General features: G+C 31.4%; 1 protein-coding gene across 1 annotated transcript in view; it reads left to right on the top strand.

Moving 5' to 3' along the window:
* Positions 1–24568, top strand: part of LOC107438832 (adenosine 5'-monophosphoramidase HINT3) — a 51229-nt gene that overhangs the window by 22632 nt on the left and 4029 nt on the right. The window contains exons 2-4 of the mRNA XM_016051212.5: positions 21549–21666; positions 22633–22699; positions 23541–23667. Coding sequence (XP_015906698.2) covers positions 21549–21666; positions 22633–22699; positions 23541–23667 — 312 coding nt within the window. The remainder of the gene's footprint in view (positions 1–21548; positions 21667–22632; positions 22700–23540; positions 23668–24568) is intronic.

Below are 24568 nucleotides of genomic sequence, written 5' to 3'. Positions count from 1 at the left end.
CGAAGTGCACATACTTCCTGATATAGCGGGTTCGATGTTGACGGATTTTCTCGTGTTTTTGCTGAGAGTAAGGGATTCGAACTCGTGGCGTTATTCGTTGCACAAACATTTGGAAGGGAATCCGTTCTAACTTCGGCTATTTTATCCGCTAGCTTAGCTAAATTTTCTAGCGACTCTGAGCTAACGGAAAGAATTGTTTGTATCTCTGATGGTAAACGCTGCAGCCATAAGGTTTTCAAAAAATCCTCATTTAAAGATGTACCTGCCAGCGTTTGCATTTTCCTCAATAAATGGGACGGTTTGTCGTCTCCTAATTGTAATTCAGAAAGAAGTTTACGGATTTGCTTACTTTCAGAGTCTGTAAATTCCGCGATAAGTCTTTCTTTAAGAGTATGGTATTTATTTGCAGTTGGAGGATTAAACAAAATATCTGAAACTGCTGATAAAGTTTCTGGGTCTATTGCTGCAATGATATTGTTATATTTAGTTTGGTCGTTAGTAATTCCTGATAAATCAAAATTGCTTTCTGCCTGAACAAACCAAAGTTTGATATTATTTCTCCATATTGGTGGTAGTTTAACAGCTATACGAGCAATTTGAGCTTCGGCAAGATTCTGCTCACCTTCATTTGGCATTTTGAACTTTAAATAGAAGCAAGTTTAAACAGCTAAAACTAATTCATGTATTAACGTAATTTGACAAGTATTTTAAGTTTAGAATTGACTAGTTACCTAAATATAAATACTACCACTGATAACTTAATGACTAAGAGGGACAAATTGCATACCTAAACCAAGCGAATGACCATAAAAACATACTTGAATCGTCGCCAGCTAGCTTTGTAATCCCATAATTCATACAGTATAATCCAAGGATTCTTCCATGAAAGTTGATTTTAGCATGCTGCGAAGTCCAGGTCACCACTGAAGTGAGTACGAAATGCGGGTTTCTCTTAAAGCATATTTATTTCATGAACACAAACATCAATATAACATAAACTAAATTAAACATTATGGGTCGTCCTGCGACCAAGCTAGCTAGTGAAAAAGTTGAAAAGGTAAGTCGCTGTTCTTCCTCTGAAGGACAGAATATATATCACTAGGATCACAGGGTTGCTTTTACCTGAAGATCTTAAATCGCCAAGCTGGCGGTAAGACTGGTGAGAGTGGCGAGCACCGCACATTAATAAAACTAATTACTATGTCTAAATTTTCCGTGCTTTTGATGAAGCAAATGTATCAATAATATCATCAAAATTGATCATTTAAAATTTTTCTTTTTCCACACTTAAAAATGCTGGGTCACTTAGGCGATCTGTCAAAATTAATTTTAATTTGCTGAATGAACGTTCGCAGCTGGCAATTGATACTGAGATAGTGAGGAGTATTTGAAATGCCGCTCTCAGATTTGGAAAAACATTTTCTCCATTCGAGATTGATTATAACAGTAAGAAATTCTTATGGAGTTTTAGGTTTAATTTCTTTTCTACTGCGGAGTAACATTTTGCTGTCACATATTTTGATAAAAAGTTCTATTACATTGAAATCTGTATTATAAAATCCACCCAGATTTTTACAATTTTTTTTCAATGTCGTTATCAACATTATCCTTGTTTAATAAATTTTCAACGTCTAGTAGAAATCCAAATTTGAAATTAAAGTCACTTAATCGTTTACACATTTCTTGTTGGAGACGATCAAAAGTGCTTTTCATAACGCGAGAAATTTCACTTTCTGCGGAAAGACCACCATAGCCAATTCTCCAGGCACGTATTGTTGTATCCCATTTTTCACAAAGAGACTCTGCTTTTTCTATTGCCTCTTTACAGAGCTTGTCTCAAATTTCGGCTAGTTCAGTCGCTAATGATTCAAGATCATGGAACACTTCTCTAAAATTCAATCTAGGATCTTGTAATCTGAGCTGCACACGATCAATCCTTCTTAAGATTTCGTACCAGAAATGAACTAAAGTTATAAAACTAAAGGTTAGTATATTTTGCAACAGAATTGTAGCTTCAGTTCTGTTGTCACTTGTAGTGGTAGTGTGCTCTGCTAATTTTTCTATTCGTTCTTTTATATTCTATAGCCCATAGATGATAACGATAACCGCTTCTATTCTGGCGCTCCATCGCGTTTCAGATGTGTGTGTGACCTGCCATCACGGCAGCCTTATCGCAACATTGTGATCTGCAGTTTGTTAATGAAATTTCATCGTAATTTAATTTCTCTAAAATTGTATTTTTGATCGAGGCTGCATCTTTAGCATGTATTTCAATAAAACTCAAAAAAGATTCTTTGATAGAAACTTTTTTATAGATAAAATCAGCACCTACATACCTAGAAACTTGGGACATTTGTTCTCGATGAGAGATATCAGGAGTTGAATCAAACAAAAGTCCATAATATTTATTTCTTTTGATATCGTTTATTAGTTGATTTCGAACTGTAGATGCCACAAGATGAATGAATTCATTTTGAATCTGTGGTGACAAATATGAGAAAAACAAATTTTTCTGTTAACAAATTTTTTCATACTCTATTCACTTAATAATAGAATCGTCGAAAAGATGTAGTAAGTAATCTTATTTGATTTATTACTTACCAAGAATGCCTTGAACTTGAAATTTAATAACATAGTGAAATAAACAATATAATTTATGCTGACATTAAACTTATATACAACATTTAATAACATTTCATTTTTATTCTAAGCAGAGCGCGATGACAAGGACGTGAATTAAATATTGAAATATATTTAATATGAATATGAATTTAATATAATATTTAATATGAATGAAATATTATGAATAATATTTATGAATTAACATTTATTATATTACACTGGCACTAATTTAAAATATATTTTCCAGAAATCAATTATAATAAAAAAAAATTATCCAGCAATTTTTCGTTTTGTGGACCATTTGGCGCCCCGTTCTGAGTAGCGCCCGAAGCATGATGCCCCCCCCCCCTTGCCCACCCCTCGCTACGCCTCTGCCGATTAATCAATAATCTAACTAAACTTACTTCGCGTGGAGAGATCACTAATATTAATTTTCCAAGTAGTTTAACTATTCATTTAGGAGACTCAAAATTTCATAAGGTATTGTCACACTTTCCGGAATTGACGAACCCATCGCATGCAAATCCTACGCCTACTCCGTCAACCGTTTACCATTTTTTAGAAACTACAGGACCGCCTGTATTTTCAAAATCATGGCGCTTATCGCCTGAAATTATGAAAGCGACCAGGGAAGAATTCGATTTTCTTTTATCTCAAGGGATTATAAGACCGTCAAAAAGCCCTTGGGCCAGCCCATTACATGTAGTTAAAAAATCGAATGCTAATTGGCACCATTGCGGAGATTATCGAAAACTTAATTCCATAACAGTTCCTGACAGATACCCAGTCCCACATATTCAGGACTGCACTCAATTATTTTACGGTAAAACCATTTTTTCAACTGTCGATCTCACGAGGGCGTATCATCAAATTCCCATGAATCCTCCAGATATTCCCAAAACAGCAGTCACCACTCCATTCGGACTGTTCGAATACGTTTACATGCCTTTCGGTTTAAAAAACTCTGGTCATACTTTCCAAAGTTTTATGCACCAAGTTTTAACAGGCTTAGACTTCTGCATACCATACTTCGATGATGTGTTTGTAGCTTCAGCTAATGAAGACGAACACATCCAACAACTTCAAGAAATATTTACCCGTTTTTCTCAGTACGGCCTTAAACTTAATCCATCAAAGTGCGTCTTAGGAAAATCATCCATTAAATTTCTTGCTTGTCTGATTTCTTCAGATGGTGTTCAACCGTTACCTGAAAAAGTACAAGCCATAGTTGATTTCCCTAAACCTGAGACTGTTGCCCAACTTAAACGTTTTTTAGCTATGACAAATTTTTATCGCCGTTTTTTAAAAAATGCCTCAGACACACAAGCTCCTCTAACTGAATATTTGAAAGATTCGAAGAAAACAGACAAACGTTTAATCCAGTGAACAGACACAGCAATTTCGGCATTTGAAAGAAGCAAAAAGAATTAGCTAATTTTGCTATCCTTAGTTACCAAACACCAAATCAGCAACTTTCTTTAATGGTAGGTGCCTCCAATACCTCTATTGGCGCTGTTTTAAGTACTGATACTTCTAATGGACCAAAACCCCTAGGTTTATTTTCCCGTAAGCTTTCACTAACTGAAAAAAAAACAGTACCTATGATCGCGAATTACTTGACATTTATGCAGCTATTAAACACTTCCGTCATAATCTTGAAACTCAAAATTTCATAATTTTTACTGACCATCGTCCCTTAATTTATGCATTTTAAAAAAAACTCAGATTCATACTCACCACGCCAGCTTCGACAATTAGATTTTATAACCCAATTCAGTACTGAAATTCGACATGTTTCTGGAAGTGATAATGTAGTAGCCGGCACTCTCTCACGATCAAACTCAATAAACCTTCCACCAGTTGACTTTCTTAAAATTGCTGATTATCAAAAGACAGATGAGGAACTTAAAATTTTAATCTCTTCCAATAACTTATCAATAGATTTAAAACCTTTTAAAATGGGAAATAATCTCGAAATCTTCTGACGTGTCAATAAGGAAAAAGTACGACCTTATGTACCCAAGAGACTTCGCCATGAAGTATTCTGCTAATTGCACAACTTGCCACACCCTGGAAAACGCGCTACCAAGCGCCTAGTGCAAGATCGATCCATCTGGCCGTCAATGTTGAAAGACGTAACAGAATGGACTCGTTCCTACCTGGCTTGCCAACGAAATAAAGTCCAAAGACACACTGTAAGTCCATTACAGTCTTTCAACCTACTTTCTGAGAGATTTCAGCACGTGCATATCGATTTGGTTGGACCCCTTCCACCCTCTGATGGTTTTAACTATTTGCTGACGTGCGTTGATCGCTACACTAGGTGGCCGGAGGCCCTCCCTCTCAGCGACGTCTCAGCGGAAACAGTATCCAAGGCCTTCATCGCTCATTGGGTATCTCGCTTTGGAGTTCCTGCTATCTTGACTACAGACCAAGACCGACAATTCCAATCCCATCTCTTCTCCTGCCTGAAGTCTATGTTTGGAATACAACGAATCCGCACAACCCCCTACCATCCTTCTTCAAACGGTATGGTTGAACGGTTCCACCGTACTCGGAAGCAAGCTCTTCGGTGCCACAACACTAAATGGACTGAATCTTTACCAGTAGTTTTACTAGGACTGCGAACTTGCTTCAAGGAGGATCTCAATGCATCTTGTGTTGAGATGGTCTATGGACAAACTGTCGTCTTACCTAGAGTGTTCTTTGAGCCGCCCTCCGATGCTCCAAGTGATCCTTCAACTTATCTTTCGAAACTTAGAGAAACCTTCAGAACTCTAAAACCTACACCGTGCTCCCATCTGTTCGTAAGAATCGATGCCTTGAAACCTGCACTGTCATCACCTTATGATGAACCTTTTGAAGTTCTCCATAGAACTGAAAAACATTTCACGATTAAGAAAAATGGGAAGGAAGCCACCATAAGCACTAACCGTCTCAAACACAGAATCAACAACATCAGATCCCACACTAGAGGAAAGAACATACTCAGCAGTTTCAACGCCTCAAGTTCCACCATGAGCAGGGTGAATTTTTTACCTGTTATGACTCGCTCTGGTAGAAAAGTCAGGTTTAATCCTAGATCAGTGATTCTCAACCTTTTTTTTGTTGCGGCACACTTTTAATGATTTCGAAATTTGACGGCACACATTGAAAAAAATTCGATTAAAAGTTGGTTATTGACCTACACTGTGTTAAATAGTTTGTGATCATAATTTTGAATGTGAAATAAAATAATATGATTACAGAAGCACATTTATTAAGGGATTAATTCTTTCTTTGGACCCATTTTTTTATAACTCAGTAACAGTTTTTTTTTTTTTTTTGCTAGTTATTTACTGTTAACTTGTTTTCTATGGTTATTAATTGTTATTTTTTTGTGATCTCTTGTTAACTAGTTTTTTTTGCTAATTATTAATTGCTAGCTTAATTTTTGTTAGTTATCCTTCGCTAATTTGTTTTTTATATATTTGTTTTTTTAATTATCCTTTGTTAATTTGGTTATTAATTGCATAGCTTATTTCAATGATTAGCTCTTACAACAATTTTTGAAATTGTGCGTCATATACAGTTTAAACACTTCCATCTTATTTTAAGATTATAAGAGACAAGACAATCATAGAATATTTTCATATGTTCTGCAAGCATTTCACAGCTAAAAAAAATCAACTTTGCATTCAAGTACTATATTTTCATTTATTAAAATACAAGATCATACACAGATACACTACATTATTTTTTAAAGCCGGGCAAACTTGATTTGTAACTTTTTCAATCACTTTTGAAGTAGAAAATTTTGTTAATGGCAAGGATAAATTTATTATTAAAATGCCTATGATATGAAGATCAGAACATTAAAATAAAGGGAGATTACTGATAAATGTTCTGAAATTTGTCAGGGTGTCAAATGTTCCTCTTCTAAAGCAACATCATTCCTGGGAAACAGCAAATGGTCAAAGCTAAAGAGAATTTTATTCAAGATACAAATTGTTCTACAGGACTTCGTTTGTTCTGCGACGTACGTCTCAGAACAAACAGTAACACAGAACACAGAACAGCAGTTTTAATTATGATACTGTGTATGATACTGGCATAGTTATTTACTCAGAATTAAAAAAAAGCATTATAATTTTTATACTATCATTTCTAATGTTTGACGGCACATTTTAAGAATTTGGCGGCAGACAAAAGTGCCGCGGCACAGTGGTTGAGAATCACTGTCCTAGATGTTTGTAATTCCTCTTAAATTACTTTATAGACTATTATTGACTTTATAGACTGTTTCGTACCTTTGGTACTAAGGGGGGAGTACTGTGGTCTGCCTCGGCAACCATCCAGTCCCTTAGTATGTGCCTCGGCAATCATGCAAAAAAAGCACTTTCACTTTAACTTGCAGTGACTCATGTGAAACCAGTTCTCTACCAGCAACCGACGCTACACATCAGTTTACCTCGTGCTCTGGTCGGTGATGCATGGCTCTACAATAATCTTTATTTCATTTAACTTTCTGTATTTTTATTTGTAATTTTTAATTATGTTTAAATTAAATTTATTCTTTAAATTTTAATTGGTAATTTGTTTTAATGTTTATAAAAACTTAATTTACCAAAGCTTCACAGAAATTTAATAGGTTTCACATATTTTATTGTTTTCATTTAAAAAAAAAAAAAATTAATTCTTTCAAAGTTGTACATCTTTTTTTTTACTTTTTCAAACCTTTTTATTGTACTCTCATACATTCTTGATAATTTTAAACAATTAATGAAACAATTTAAAGGCAAGTGGTAAATTGACTTTTAAAATAACCGAGTCAGTTAAATAGTGCGGACATTAAGTAGTAGCAACCTTTTCTTATTTGTTAAGTATTGGTATATCGATTGAAGGAAAATGTTTTAATTATTCTTATCTTCACGCTAGATTACCTTTAGTTTTGAAACATTTATTTGTCGAAAATTTCAATTTTTATACATACTAGAAGATAGAATGGTATCTTAGCGACAAAATAAGCAACAAATAACTTCATATAGTAACGTACAGATGCTTTATTATGAGTTAATATGACTTGTAGATATTGATCTTTTAAATTCTAAACCTAGATCTGAATGATGTATCTTCATCAGTTTTAATAAAAATGTTTGAACATAAGACGTATGGTTCGATTTTCGAAATTGAAAATGATTCTCCAAATTATATATATATATATTAAATATTTAATGTTTTTCTCGTAACGAAATATTTGATCTATAAGCAAACATTAAAAAAAAAAAAAACATATTCTTTGAAATTTTCTTACATTTCGTGCAAAAGACTAATTATTGTTATTACTTTTTTTTTGTATCTGACGATAAAAATTAGAAAGTATTGTGAATGTTGTTTAAATATAAAGGAAATTATCGTGTGTGGGAATGCCTTTATTTTGAAAGAAGAAAATAAATAAATGAATGTATTGTGGAAAAGCATGAAGTGTTTCTTAATTCGGAACTGTGAATTTTTCTCCTTGAAACAATTTCTAACTTGCCATCAGTATTTTAACTCATTCGGAAAAAAAAGTCAATCTAACAAGATTAATAAGGAGCAAGCAACAGCACATTTCCAATTCTTCAACTGTCGATCAAGTACAAAAATCTTCTGTACCATAGCAGCATTTCTCCATCAGATTTCACCTTCGGCGTTTTAATAATTAAATGGTTAAATAATGATTATTGCGTTTTTTATTATTTGATTAAACTAAAAAATTTAGATTTCATTTCAGTTGAGTGTGAAATGATTAGAATTTTTTGTTTGATCAGCAAATTTCAGTTCGGTGACAACAACTGATTATAGAAACTTCTGATAGAATCTTCTGAGCAACAAATGAAGATAAAATATGCAACCGAAAAGTTTCTTCTTTGATATAAATCCTTTCCTTTTATTGAAAATGTCAAGTGAGGTATTTATGACCCAGGCAATAAATAAGGACTATGGTTATGGCTACTTTTGGAGACTAATGGCTCTGCTGGGAATTCGAATAAAAGATTCCAAAAAGAATATTGGATTTTCCAATGCTTGCAGAACTTTTGTTACATCGCCATCAATATTTCTCTTTCTCATCGATATTTTCTACATAACCCCTGCTTCAATCACTGCCCTGCTGAAAGGAGATTTAGAATTCAGAGCTTTATTCCCGTTATTGATTGTAAGCCAACTTTCAAACATGTTATGGTTCAGCATGTATCAACGACGTTATCAACTCAAGAAATATTTGGAAAAGCTGACCTACTACTCATTCAAAACTTTACACGTCACTTTGAATCAAAATTTTTTCATGAATACCGTCTTAATAACATTTTTCGTTACGCAAGTGCTAATTTATATAGCCTTACCGCTCATAATGATTTTATTCCCACATGAGTCAGATGCCATTTGGCTTATGTATTATGATGCGGGTTATTCATTTTGGTTCAACTTAATACGTTTTATAATCGCCACTGGTTATTTCTTTGAACTTTTAACCTTTCCAGGTATTATAACAATTCTTTTAAGCGCACTTTATTATCGCTTGAATTTAATACTGGACCAGTATTTGAAACGATTGGTCAAATCTGCACATAATAAAATAGGCATTGAATTTATACAAGATTATTCGGCCTTGGTCGATATCGCTTATTTGTTGGATGATATTCTCCAAGCTCCTTCATTTTTAGTCGTAACCATCCAGCTACTGTTAATGTTCAATTCACTTTCAGCCCTACTACTTTTAGGGAAAGAAGAATTAACAGAAAGTGCCATATTCGAAAATGTGACATTGTTAAGTTTTTCTGTGTGTTTTCTGGTTTTGGTCTCTTTAACAGCATCTTCAGTACCTATAACCTTTAAAAAAATTCAAAGGAATTTGGAAGATTTATATGACACTAAATTGCAACAATCCAGCAAAATAACACGCAAATTGATTATAATTAAGGCGATGGCCGAGAAAGAAGTTGTTGCAATGTCTGCAGGTGGTGTGAAACAATTCACAAGAAATTATGTTCTCTCAATCTTTGGTGCATTTTTTACTTTTGCTCTTCTTTTCATTAATATAAAAAGATAATAGATATAAGTTAATTGCGAAAAGAAATTTCAAATTTTGCTATTCTTTTCATCAAAGCAAAAAAGCAGTAGTCCGTAATCTTTGATCTTTGAGTGACTACATATGCTAGACCTGAAAGCAACCACTCACCACGAGGCGAGTCAACAAAAAAAAAAAAAAAAAAAAAAAAACTGGCGACTTAAATTAAATAAACAACTATTCTCTTTTCCCCATCTTTTTTTTTTTTTTCTCTTCTTTTTTTGAAATTTTTTTATTGCTTAATGAATTTTCTTGCTTGGTGAAGTCAAGTTAGTATGTTTAACTTAATTTTGTTACATATTTATATGATTTTTATTGTTAAATTATTTTTTTTTATAGTCGTAGAATATTTCTACTTTAAGTTTTTCTCATAAAAAAATATAATTTATTCCAAGCAGATGTATATAAAGCGAAAAGTGGGTATAAAATATCAATATTGGTCACCGCAAGTAATTAGGTTACTAAGTTATTAGAGCCAACCGGTCACTGATGGCTAGAATATTTAAATTTTCTGGTCTGCTTTTAACATGGAATTGTGAAAAGCATTATATTTTTATGACATTTAGAGTTATAAAACAATTTAACACGAATTATGTTCTCTTAGTTTTTGATGATTTCTTTTTTTCAAATTTTTCTCTTTATTTCATTAAATAAAAAGACAGTAATGGATTGTTTAAGTTATTGCATAAGTAAAAAGAATATTTTTATTTTTTTGTAATTTAATTACGAAAGCTATTACAGAATGTGAAATTGTTGCTATTAACATTGAAGTGAGAATATTAAAATAGTTTTTCGCATGGAGTTGAAAAATAGTTTACATAAAATTATACTAGTTCATTCTTGGGTAATGCTTTCAAATTTTGCTCTTTTCATTAAATAAAAAAAATAGCAATATGTAATCTGTGAGGTATTACAGAAAAAATCCGTGAGGTATTACAGATTGTTGCTATTAACTTAAGAGTTACGAAAGATAATATGTTTTATTATCATATTTAGAATTATTTGAAAATTTATAAGAAATTGTATTCAATTAGTATTTGGTAGTTTTTTGAAATTTTGAATAAAAAGCTGGAATTAAAATAAAAATCTGGCAGTTTGAAATCTTTCAGCTATTACATACACAATTTATTGCTATTAACATTGAATTGTGAATATAAAATGTTATCACGTCATTTACATATGTCAAACAATTTTCTTGAAATTCTTTCTTTATATGTTGAACCCTTTTTGCACTCATTATTTCTTAATATAAAAATATAGCAGTACGCTTAAGTGCGAAAAGAGAGAAAGAAAAACACCTTTAATAACTTTTGTTATAAATGATCTCGTATTAGGGACTCAATTTTAATGGTTTGAGGGTCGTCTCACCACCTAACTTTAAAACATGATAATTAATTAGCGCAGGCGATATTTTAAGTTTGGAAATCAGGTACAATAAACTTTTTTTTCTCTGAATAAACATTTATTTTGATTCATGGCCCTCAAAAGAGATAGTCGCAATTTGGAAAATAGGATCCATTCAGTTTAGACCATTAGTGAGATCAATAGAAAGTTTAAGATCCCTGCTTAATGTTAGTTTCATTATTTTGCGTATTTCGTTATAGACCGGGAAATTTTTAAGTGAATCGGAAAACTTTTCAATACAACTATAAAATTTGTTTATCCAAAAAATTTCTAAACTATTATTAATTTACCTATATAAATAATTATTTTTATCTATTAATTTTTTATCAGTAATGTCAGTACATAAATTTTAACACAATTTCAAATGACGTCATTTTAAATGACAACTTTCAAAGTAGTTTTTGAGAAATAAACACCTAAAAAGCAGAGACTTTTTTTTAAAAAATTTATCAATCAGAAACTATTCGATTAATATTTGCACAAAAAAATTTGTCATTTTGCTCAGAAAAGCTTGTCATTCATTTGCATTTAAAATTATGTAAAAATGTGTGAATTCAAAAAATTACCGACCATTGTTAAAAATAATAAACAAATAATTACTTTATTAAAAAGTACTTTTTTACACGAAATTATCTATGGGTAGTCAAAGTGTTGCCTACCCAAGTCAAAATTTATGATGGTCCCATCAAAATATTTTGATGGTTTATGTTGATTTCAATGCAATTCATGATGGTCCAACATCATTTGATGGTCACTGTACCAAAGTAAATAATTTACAATAACTTATGTACCGATGTTAAATTAATTATAAATTAAATTGAGAAGAAAGGGATGTTGTGATTAAAATATATTATATACAGAGAATTGGGTTATAAAATTTGATAGAGGTATTCAGTCGATAAAGTTTAAGACAATCAAAGAAAAATAAAAGAGATTAATTAAATAATGAAATTTGATAATAACTTTGGATCATCATTAATTGATGGAAAGAAAGGCCAAAAATGATCGAAAATAGTGGAGGGAAACATTGCTAAAGTGCCACGTGAATTAACCCAACAGCAAGGGCTCGTGGTCAAGATGAAGTTAAAGGACGACTGAATAACATCTATAAGATTATACACCACAATAAATAAGTTGTAACTACCCTCTAGTCAAACAAATACAAATAAGGATGGAAGAGAGTCACTCACCTCGATAGACAATCATGAAAAAAACATCTCTGAGTCTTCGTCGTGGAATGACTACACCGTAAAAAAAAACAGTGAGACAGATTCTCGAAACACATTGTATTTATTATATTTTTACAGGGGACAAACAAATACCCTGAGTGAGGAGGGATGTAGTTAAACAATTTTGGGAAGGAATTGGCCAAACTCAAAAATGATCTAAAATGAAAGTGATAAAAGAGAAAGCAAAAAAATGGCAAAAAAAAATGTAGCTTTGGGGTGGTTTGGCATGGCTCGCTGACCAGGGTGGTCAGCCGCACCGCAATCCCCGGGAGAAGTGTACTTGGGTGCAAATAGTACTCCCACATATACCAAATAAGGTGCCAAAGGGAAGAAGTTCCCAAAAAAGGAGTGAACACCCCAAAAATTCTAGGAAAATCTAGAAAATCCGGCTGGAAGAATCACCACGTGCAAAATTGAAGGTTACGTGAAAGTGATGGGAAAAGAAGTTAAGTGGTGACGTAAATTAGAATGTGAGGGAAAAGAATGTCGTCCTTGAAGGACAGTGGGGTCAGGCGACCTTGAATTGTAAAAGGTGAAAAAAAGAGAAAGACACAAAAAATGCGTTGCTAACGTAAAAGTAAAAGAAACATTTCCAATTCTCTTCACAGAAAAAAAATGGGTAAAAAAAATGAAGAGAAATAAAATAGGAAAAGTACAAATACTATCAACTATGAAAGATTAAATTAAATTTAAATTACTGACATAAAAAAATCGTCACACAACACTGTGACAGTCACCATTATCCAACATTTTCCATTATGCGTTCATGGTGTTTGTTACGCCATCAAACTTCCATCATTACTTGATGAAAACTGAATGCTACTTTAATACTATGATGGTTAACTATCAAGCGAAGTTTAATTCTTATGGACCCACAATCCTTGATGGTCCATAATGGTTCCCACTATACATTTCCATGATGGGAATTCTTGTTGGTTCTCATGAATATAAAATCAAAACAATTATTATTATTTTTTTTATGTTGAACCATCATAAATCGGTCCAAATTCCTTCATTGGGATGATGGTTCTTCATGATCGTACCAGCATTTGATTTATTAGATACAATGATGGAAATTCGTGATGGTCCATAATGATACAACAACGCATCTCCATGGTTCATCTGGAATATACCATTCAAACAATTTGTTTGTTTTTTTTTTACGTTGGCCCTTAAAAAATCAGACCGAAATTGGTTCATGATCATTCCAACCTTGGCCAAAGAATACCTAAGGAGGCCTTTCCATTTCAATTCTAACCTTCAGTAAGGATAGGTTCGAAAAGGGACGAAATATATTGCACCTCCAAAACCCGTTCCACTGTCTCCCCTACATTTTTTGTGGGGGTGCGTGTGTTAAGTAACCCGAAACTAATCGACTGACCACTGTCACAGAAGGGGGATTGCAACCTGCGGGGGTCAACTAGCTTTCAAAAGATATCAGAAGAAACTCACTCTTCATCTTATATTATGCTTTTTCTCTTTCTAAGAAAAACTTAAAAAATATTTTTTTAACTCTAAAACGACTTTATTTATTTTCAAAATAGTTTTATCATTTTATTTAACATGCACTTTTTCTAATTATATCTTGAATTGTTTATTATTTTGATTTGATTATTTAGAAAACTAATAATAACCAGAGTATTTAAATTTATAAAATTTTACTATGTAGTCATATGAAAGTAATTCATATAAAGTAACTACATTAAAAATAAATTTATATTTTCTCTATAGATCAAATAAAGTTTGTTAATTTTTTTAAAATTGATTTGCTAATTTTTAAAACTTTTTATGTTAAAGTAAAACCTTGAGTTCAAGATTTTATTTTTTTATTACGTATTTAATTTTCTTCTTTCAATTACAATTCAAATACAAATATTTTTCACAATCTTTTTTTAATTTTAATTAATTTTTTTTAAAGATTGTTACACCGTTTTGAAACTAATTAAATTCTACCACTTTAAAAAACTATGTTAACATTTAATCCATTATTTAAGCAAATATGGTTGCTTACTATGTAAATTTGATTTAGACTTAAATATTTGAATTTCGCAATTTGAATGAACTAAATTAACCTTCACTAAAAACTCACTTCATTTTAATTATTACTTTTGCTAACTACAATTATTATTGTATAAATAACTCCGAACTGGAATTATGATTCGATCTTAAAAAATAAACACCGGGGTTATTTGTTATTTGTCACACACAAATTGAAACATCAAAATTGAAAATTATTCGATTTAATTATCACAAAATTTTAAATCATATTAAGACAGATCTAGTTTCCGATTATATTACTTAACTTATTCAAATAATTTAGCTCGGATACATTTAAAACTTCCCCCACAAACTTATATTCATCATTTTTACTTACATTATTTCTTCTCAGTTATAGTTACTTTAAAAACTTATCGCCAGAGATATTATTTAACAATAATACAAAAGAAATTCCTTATTGATCTAAAACAGTTATTTAGTATAAATTTATTGAACTGCATATTTTGAGAGCGCAGTTTTATATGAAGTTTATTTTAAAGAAATAAAGTAAAATATAACTTATTAAAAAGTGAATATATTTCATTTATCAGCTTTTGCTTGTTAAAAGGTATTTATATTTTATCAAATAATTTTTATCAAGTAATATCTTGTGATTACGTTATATAATAAAGGAACGACTTCATTTTTAATTTTAATTAAAATTATTATAACCCTAATAACAAAGAATAATGGTAAAAGTGGGTAATGAGCGCATTTTATTTGTAAATGTCGTAAATAAAAGGACAAATAAATAACTTACAAAAGTATAACTTATTTCTAAGAAATTCCTTAAAAACTATCTTTGATAAGCTTTATAATTTTCTAAACGTAGAAGTAATATTATAAGAAAATAGATGTAACTCTTTCATTTCAGTTTTGAGGATTCATAAAAAATACCATTATTTCTGTCGTAAAAATAAATTATAACATTTTCGACTAATAAGCTGAAGTGACAGTTTAAATTTATTTTTCGAAAAGATCATTTCGATGGATCATTAAAAACAACAAAATAAAACAATTCTATGTTATTTTACATTTTAGTACATAGATTTGTGAGACTGCTCACTGTAATTAATATAAAGATTTATCAAAATAATCGAAATTAATTTATAAAAAAGTACGATAAAGAAATTTTTGAAAGAAAAAGGCATTTATTGGTTTTGATTAAAACTTACAACATAACAACAGATTGAGACATGTTTACTTTACAAAATTTTATCAAATACAAAAATACAGAAAATTATGGTTATCTAGGAGATATATTCATATAGATGGCATGCTGGCTAACCCTGGGAGGCTTTCGCGTTTTTCCTCTTTATGTAATGCTAATGACGGTTAGTTTTCTTATATTTTAATTAACTATAATTACACTAATTAAAGTTTGCAGTATAGAAATTTCTACTAAAACTCTTCTCCATGAATGGCAAAAGAGGGTCAGGGAAGAGAAATTAAAATAACACATTGATTACATACTTTGTTCTAGCAAAAAATTATGAATAAAAATTACATTATACACTTTTAATATGAATTCGAAAAATTTCTCGTTATTAAATACATAAGATATAGCATAATTACTACTCTTAATATATATTTTTAGAATATTGCGAAAAAAAGTTTTAAAAAGTGTATTAGTTAGGAACTACAGATCAGGGAATCAACTAAGGAATCAGGTCTGAAAACATCAAAACCAGTTTGACTGTCTGAAGTAACAAAGAGTAGCTTAACTCTAAGTATTACAGCTTATTTTTATTTTTTAATTTATCGTGATGAAATTTCGTGGTGTTTATAATAATCACATTTCTCATTCTTTCTATTTCATCTGGCAATCAAACTAGCTTCAATATTTTCAGTGTTGCGTTCCTAAGCATCGATTCATTATATTTTGATACCGTTTGTATTTTTCTCTCGTGAATATTAATTATGACCACTAATGTTCTTTTACTTCCTTTTTTTTTTAAAGAATTTTACAATACATGCGTGTATTTTCATATTTTTCTTCATTTGCTGATTAAAATGAAAATTTCATAATACTTTAGTGTTCTTGTGTATTTACATTAAAGCCCTAAAAACAGGGTTAAGTGCTTGTTCATGTTTGGATGATGCGTGGTCTTGTGTACTAGCTATTTTTTTTTCCTTACCGTGAAAAAACACACTATCCCAGCTGTTGGAGTAATTAAAACTATTTACGGAATGAAAAAATTGGAACCTTTTAAATTTTTTTAATGTAAATGTTTTTTTAAACCTACAAATGAGTGTACGATATATTTTTTTTTAAAAAAAAAAGGAAAACTGCAGTTTTGTGATGCTTTATAGTATATTGGAAGATCTTTACGTCATTTATTCGATTTTAATTAATCTCACTTTATTCAGCAGCTAATTTTTTTAATTCTGAAACATCTCTAAAAAACAAGAAACAAAGTTTAAAAAAAGGGGAATAATGTATTTAAAAAATAAATTCCATTCTCAAAATGAATAAAAACAAGAAAATTATTACTACTAAATAAATAAAATGTATATAGAATGAACGAATTATCAGCAAATATAATTTTCATAATAAATTACAAGCTTATAACTAAAAAGAAAGCTATCGGTTTTTAAAGCGTTTCCCATATCAGTTCTTCAGAAGGACAGAGAGAGAAAAAGACTTTCAAAAGGGAGCAAGACCTCCCACCGAGAAGATTAGTGAACTTGGGGGTGGAAGTTGCCTTCCTCCCTTACTCAAAGGTAGAAAGTGACTTGTATTTCAAAGGCAATATTACAAAAAGTAATAAAGATTAAAAAAATTAACCTACATTTTCGTGGATAGGAAAGATTGAAAAAATTATTAGTATTTTTTTTTTTAATTGATCACTCCGATTCTTGAACAAGAAAAATCGATTCAAAGTATGACAAGCCCGCCATAGACTTTACATGTTAAAAGCAGAATTGAGGAGTCTGCTTGGTGCAACACTTTTCTCCCGGCAACCACGATTGTGGACCCGACTTTCTGATCATTTGAGAACATTTGGTTTCTTAGAGACTATGATGGAAATTGCTGATGGTTCAATACGAACAAACCATCATAAATTAGTTGTTGGCCCATCATAAAAAAGTCAGTCTGAATTCCTATATTGGGGTGATGGTTACTTACGTTGGTTACTATCAAAAATTGAATAGTTCATGATGGAATTATTGATGGTTATCATCAAGATTATGTTGGTCCATCAATGGAAAACCATCGAAAATTTTGACTTGGGAAGAAGTAATTAATTCGTGAATACAATGTGGAACAGCTAAAAGAGTAAAGGTGAAGTTCAGTTGCAATGAGTGATTAGTTTGAATCAATAATAGTCAATGAAACGGTTAAGATTAAGAAAGGGATCATAATTATTTCATTATTTATTTTTGTTACTGTACGAAAAATAAGCTGTTAAAGGAGAAGACCAGAATCAAAAAATCTGCAAAACGATCATTTATACCTCTGAATTGATCTTTTAAATAATGAAATGTGCTTTTGATTCATGGATATACAGAGGTCAACGTGGAAGTACAGAAAAATGTGGACAATGTTGAACGGTCAAGTTCCACTAGGTGGCGGTACATTAAAGATAATTTCCTTTTATTTCATAATGTATTTTATTTAAAAATAAGGAGAATGACTATAAAAGTATCTGAGAGTAGATTACAATTTCCAATTAATTAAATTATTCAGCAACTTTTCTTTAAAAGAAACAAAATAGATTGTAATTGTTTTTTTTTAAAATTAAAATTGGCACGCATGAGAGCTGTAAAAAATGGATACTTACGAATTATCAATCAAAAAGAACACAAATAATAACAAAGTTAACTTATCGACAGATTTGTAACAGCTTGCTTTTCATTACAAAATATCAATGTTAATGTTTTTTTTTTTTTTTTTTTTAATTTACTATTGGAAGTATTAAGAACCCAAAACACCGTGTTTTTAGTATTTTGTATAGAATCAAAGACAAAGAATTATATATATATATGTTGTCTATCATATCTATTGTCTATTATATGTATCGAATAGAAATAGCTTGACGAATTGAAACTTAGCATGGAATCAATTACATAATTACAGCGAGCAAATATTATTAAAATAGCCATGATAATAAAATGGGGAAACAACTGCCGTAACTTAGCAACAAGTTGTCCATAGAAACAAACTGAATAGAAATTATGGATTAAAATTGAACATGGTTCTTTTTAATGAAATTTTTTTAAACTGTTTGTTGGATGTATTTCTTGAACATTAAAAAAAGTTCTTTGTTGTTCATTTTAAACCTTTTAATTCAACGGAAAAATTCTAGGTAAAATGAGTTGCGTTCACAATTTATCTCTATCTTCAAATCTAATAAATTGAAATCTACAAACTTCCTTTCAAACCTATTTAAATGAGAGAGAGAGAGAAAAAAAAGACTTATTTGAAATATCGAGTTCTGAAATGAAATCGATTTTCTGTGAAAGAAAATATTTTAAATGGCTTTAGTGAAGATGTTCTAGAAATGCTGGTGAGTGTTCATCAAAATACTGTATAGCAAACACAAATACTGCTGAACAAATATAAATTTTACTGTTTTCATATGACACTTAATACGAATATAAGATATTACAGCACGCTTGCGAACCTTGAATAACTTATGAATAATTTCATAACTAATTTGAAAATTATTAGTGGCTTTCATTGTGGCATAATTTCCTGTTTCATAAGAAATTTGACTGTGACTAATTTCAAAGTATTTCCCACAGATTCCAATGTTTATTAAGCTTATTTGCATTTCCGAAAAGTAGTTGAACTGTGGGACTCAAACATAGAAGATAAATATTCTGTAGACCTACAGCAAGGAGGAAAACTATATGTAAAGTGAAAGATAAGGATGCATGAAAAATAAAATAATGAATAATACATTTGTTAATTATCTATCAATTAATAAGTTTAAAGCATACGATTGGTGAAGACAAAATTATGAACGTGAATTCAGAGTAATCTAAGAAACAGGGGAGTTCGCCCATGATAAATCTGACAAGCTTTTATCATATTTGACTAAATCTTGAAAACTTTATCTTTGACTATATTTTAAAATTTTCATCTTTAATTAAGTCTTTTAAAAAATTTAATATTGAAATTTTATCTTTGACTGAAGATTGGAGTTTAATCCTTGACTAAGTAATGAAATCTTATTTTAACAAAATCTTTAAAACTTCACCTTTGTCCAAGTTTTGAAATTTTCGTCTTACATTAAATCGTTTAAACTTTATTCTTTATCTTAACTAAAATCTTACTATTCGAACAAGAATATGAATGTGCATTTTTGCTTTTATTTTTTTTTCTTAAATTGTAAGAGCTCATTATTAGTTGTTGTATTTTTTTCATTTATTTTTTAAAGAATACTGTTTATCTCAGGCAATAATTATTAAATGTTATTTACATGCTCAGCTCTACAGATGTTTGCACTCCTTTTATAAGTTAATGTGATGAAAATATTGCATAAAAAATTGTTGAAACTTAAAAAATAGGATATAACCATTTAGAAAAATTATGTTTAAGCCAAGCGCAATGGAATCTGGTTATGGATATTTGTGGAATATTTTAACGATTCTTGGCATATCAGTTCCCAATTCCGTCAGAAAACCCGAATTTAAAGGCTCAACTAAATCCTATTTCAAAATTTTGTTTATCTTATTTTTTCTTATGCTTCTCTGCTATTTTTTATATGAATTGGCAGTATTAGCTAGCGCTATGGAAATACGGACGTTCTTTCCTCTTTTGATTGTCTGCATTCTATCAAATGCATTGTGGGTAACTGTTTATAAGCGCCGATTTCGTATTAAAAAGTTATTAACTCAGATGCACCAGTTTTCGAACATTAATCTTCATCAGACATACAATCGGAACTTCCTTTTAAACATAATACTGTTAGTTTTTTTAACTGTTAAATTCAACTTGTTTATATTGTTAATTCTTGGTCAAAAATTCAATCCAAATTCAACCGACTATTCATACGATTACGGAACAATTGATAACATATGGAACAAAATATATCAATTTCTGATGACATTTATTTATGAATTTGAATTTTTGTCATTACCCTGCTTTATGACTTTACTCATATGTGCGCTTCATAATCATTTTAGTTTTCTCCAGGGACTTTATGAAAACAAACTACTCACTTTCTTCAAAGATAATGTAATCATTGATTTTGTGTTCGAGTACTCTACTTTGATAGACATTGCTTACAGTTTGGATGATATTTTGCAAGTTCCCGCCTTTCTGATTGTTGCCATTCAACTTCTTCTTATGTTTAATAGTCTCCAAGCTTTGGTGATGGTAAAAGAAGTCTGGTTACCGGCATTCTTGACAGAAACTTTGTTGATGATGATAATTCCTGCTTTTGCCATTTTCATACTGGCTTATGTGGCTTCAGTTATATACATAAAGATGAAGAATATAAAAATGATGTTAGAAGATTTATATGATAAAGAACTGCACCAAACAAAGCAAAAATCTCGAAGTTTATCTATCATTAAAGCGATGGCCGAGAAAGAAATTTTCGCCATGTCTGCATGGGGAATGATATATTTTACCAGGAATTATATTCTATCTGTATTCGGAGGATTTTTTACGTATGCTCTTTTATTCATTAATATCAAACAGGATCCACTATCGAAATGTTAAGAACTTCTGGGAATGTTTATTTATTTTTGGAAATCTACTGTCCATAATTTGTAATTTCTTGTGCGATTATGTAGTGCCGTCACAAACATTGATTGAGATCTACGGTTCATTATCTAACATTTTTGAATATTGTATGCGTATATATTTATAAATAGTTATGTCTTATTCATGAAAAATAATGCAAAAAACTGCAGTATGAAAACAAAGGAAAATGCATCAAATACAATGTAATATTGTATCGTCTTTGAAACTTTCTCACTTCCAATCTAATAGTGGGACTATGCAATTGATCTGTGTGAAATAACATTTAACTTTGTTATTACAACCATAAAAATGTGCAGATTGTCTCTCAAAAAATTCAGGTAATTAATATGCATTTATTTATTATTCCGATTTCACTATTGGATGCATAATTATTGTAACATGAATAAACGTTTTTTTTTCCTTTCATTATATTTTATTTATTAACACATAGTATTTATCTCTTTTTCAGGACAATAATTATGTGGCCTTTCGCAGTATCAAACCAGCAGCATCCCATCACTATCTCGTTGTCCCAAAAAATCACATTAAAGACGCTGTTGGATTAAAACCTCATCACATACCCATGTGTAAGAAATGTTCTACTGTATTGCTATTACGATATTTATGTCAAAATATTCAATTTCGTGCAATATATACAATACTTATCTAAATTTCATACTAATAGCAAAGATCTTCAAAAAAGTATAAGAAAATATAACAAAACTATCACAGCTGTATTTTCAGTTGATTCTGGTAAAACAAGGTATGTAACAAGAAAGTAAAACAAGAGAACAGAATGAAATTTTGTATGATAAAGGTAATATACACATGCAGAACTAGCGGTTGCTTTTATAGTGACAGAACTTAACGTCATCAGCTATCCTCCTAAAAGTTCGGTTCTTATTTATCTGAAGAATTTTTAAAATAACGTTTCGATGAGAAATAATTGAAAGTCGTTTGCCACATAAGAAAAAGTGTCGTTTGAAATCTTCGAGGTTCTGTAACTGTAACCGCAACCGTGAGACCGGGATCATCATTTTAAACTTTTTCTGATCATACAATTAATACCTTCAAAAAATTTTGTTTTTCATTGTCAAAAATGATATGCTTGGCAGGTGTATAGGTTGGCTTAATTATTCATACTGTATGTCTCAAAAAGAATACAACAAACATGTGATTGCTGGTTTTAACCACGCTAATTTTTAACATGGTTAAAATCTGCCACTTGAATTGACCCAAAATTGTGTAAACATTCACACTATTAAATATTCCAACTCTACCGAAAATTAATACTCTCAGTATTAATAATAGAGATTCTGACTTATTAACTTTACTTTAATCATTGTTATTGTAATATTTTATTATTAATACATTATTGTTTAAAAAAAACTAATAATTAATCATTTAAAATTTATATCAATGAAATAAAAATAAATAAATTAATTAAGCAGTTTCTCTTTTTTATTTACTCAAACAAAAAGGGTAGATACTATAAAGAAAGTGTCGGAAAATATTTTGTTTCACGTGAAAGTAATTTATTATTATTATTCCAGTGGAGCAAATGGAATACATCGGAAAAGAAGTTTTGAGCCAACTTGGAGGAGATCTAAATTCCAGCAGGTATTACATATTTATCTATACAAGGGGTGATCAAATGAAAAGGTACGAAACGACACGGTGCATACAAATGTAGACTTTATTCAAAATATACACCATAGGCCTGGGCACAACGATCCCACTGATGAACAAGCCGCAGGATTCCTTGATCCCAGAATTCCTGTGGCCGTGACGAGACCCAGTCCTTCACAGCGTCCATGAGTACGTTGTCCGAGTTGAAGAGCTTCCCTTTCAGGTGTTTTTTCAGTGGACCAAACACATGGAAATCGCAGGGCAACATGTCCGGACTGTAGGGCGGATGGTCCAACGTCTCCCACTTGAACTTGGCCAGTTCCATGTGTGTGACTCTGGAGACAGGTGGACGCGCGTTATCGGGGCCGAACCACACCCTCCGTGAGCAGCCCCGGTCTTTTGTTCTTGATGGACCTGCGTAGGCGTCAAAGTGTCTCACATGGGAGTTAATGGTTTTTCTGTGCTCGAGGAAATCGGATAACACCTCGCTTCTCCTCAATCGTCGAATTTTGCTACGCGAACGCCATCCTGTCCTTATACGGGCTGCCGCATCATTTGGACGCCAATTATGATAAGAGCCTCTGCTCTCTCCAACGCATGCGCGCACCCGCGCAGGCTCCGATCGCAGTCAGAGTCTCCAATCGCATCCCGAGATGTCTCGCTACGTTCTCCCATAGCGGAATATACAAATATTCAACTGTAACGTTTTTACGTCGTTTCGTACCTTTTCATTAAGAATAGTGCAGATATTAACTCACACCATAAAAAAAAACTAAAATACTCATAGAATTTCTAATAAAAAAAATACTGCAATGGATGCATTTTATTATAGACTTGGATATCATTGGCCCCCTTTCATATCTGTGCCTCATCTTCACCTACACGTGATATCGCCAGAATGTGAATTGTCCTCTAGGTCACATATCCTTTTCAAACCAGGCACCAGGTGGTTCCGAACAGTAAGTCGTACTATACATGTATGCTCATATATAACATTAAAAGCTTCAATTGATGTTATTCCTTTTCTGTAAATCCTTTTATTTTATTATTCTAATCGAAACGCTTTCTCACACTTTTAAATTCACATCGTGTCCTTAAATCTATTTTTGGCTTAAGTATGCATTCATTAAAAGTAAGACATCTTTCCCTTTGCTCATTGTGGGAATCGCGCGACCTATTTAATAAACCAATTTTATTTTTATTTTATGACCGCCGTTGAACAGCTGACCCAATTTTTGGGTTTACGACTACTAATGTTCAATTGCCGTAGCCTTGTAATTTTGAACCAATCCAGAAGACAAGGGAATTCCTGGATCAGTATCCCCAGATGTATTGATTTGTTATGGGAGCATGGAGGACTTTGAGACTCGACATATTTAACGTGCATCAGTCACCATTTACTACACAGGGAGTCTTCGACCGGCGGGGACCGAACCCACGAATTCTTAGACATGGGCCCGGCACCCCACCGACCAGGCTATCCCGGCCTTGTAGCGACAATTTATCAGAATTATTGTTGTACCGCACCTGTGGACCTGCTACAAGGGGAGTATTAGTTGATTATGGCAGTAAATAGAAATCATTTGTCATAATTGGATTTGGTGTTTACCAATATCTTTTAGTTGTTCCGTCATGGTGTTGTTCATCGCCTGTAAACTATTGAATTTGAAAAATTAGTATCATGAGAAACAAACTTATCAATTTTGACTTACTGCCTTAGTACAAGATTAGAAACTTATGTTATCGCTAATTGATTGCGTACCCTATGTTGGTGCTTTAGTTATTTAACCTAATTAGGTCCATATTGATCAGTTTGCACCTTGAGATAGTCACAGAGTGCTGCAGTTGGTGTTTATCCGG

This window comes from Parasteatoda tepidariorum, chromosome 1 (assembly GCF_982258835.1).
Source record: "Parasteatoda tepidariorum strain Cologne lab strain chromosome 1, Ptep-v5.0, whole genome shotgun sequence".
In the NCBI taxonomy this organism is placed as follows: domain Eukaryota; kingdom Metazoa; phylum Arthropoda; class Arachnida; order Araneae; family Theridiidae; genus Parasteatoda; species Parasteatoda tepidariorum.
The sequence above is the reverse complement of the archived record's forward strand: the minus strand, read 5'-3'. Positions and strand labels throughout refer to the sequence as shown.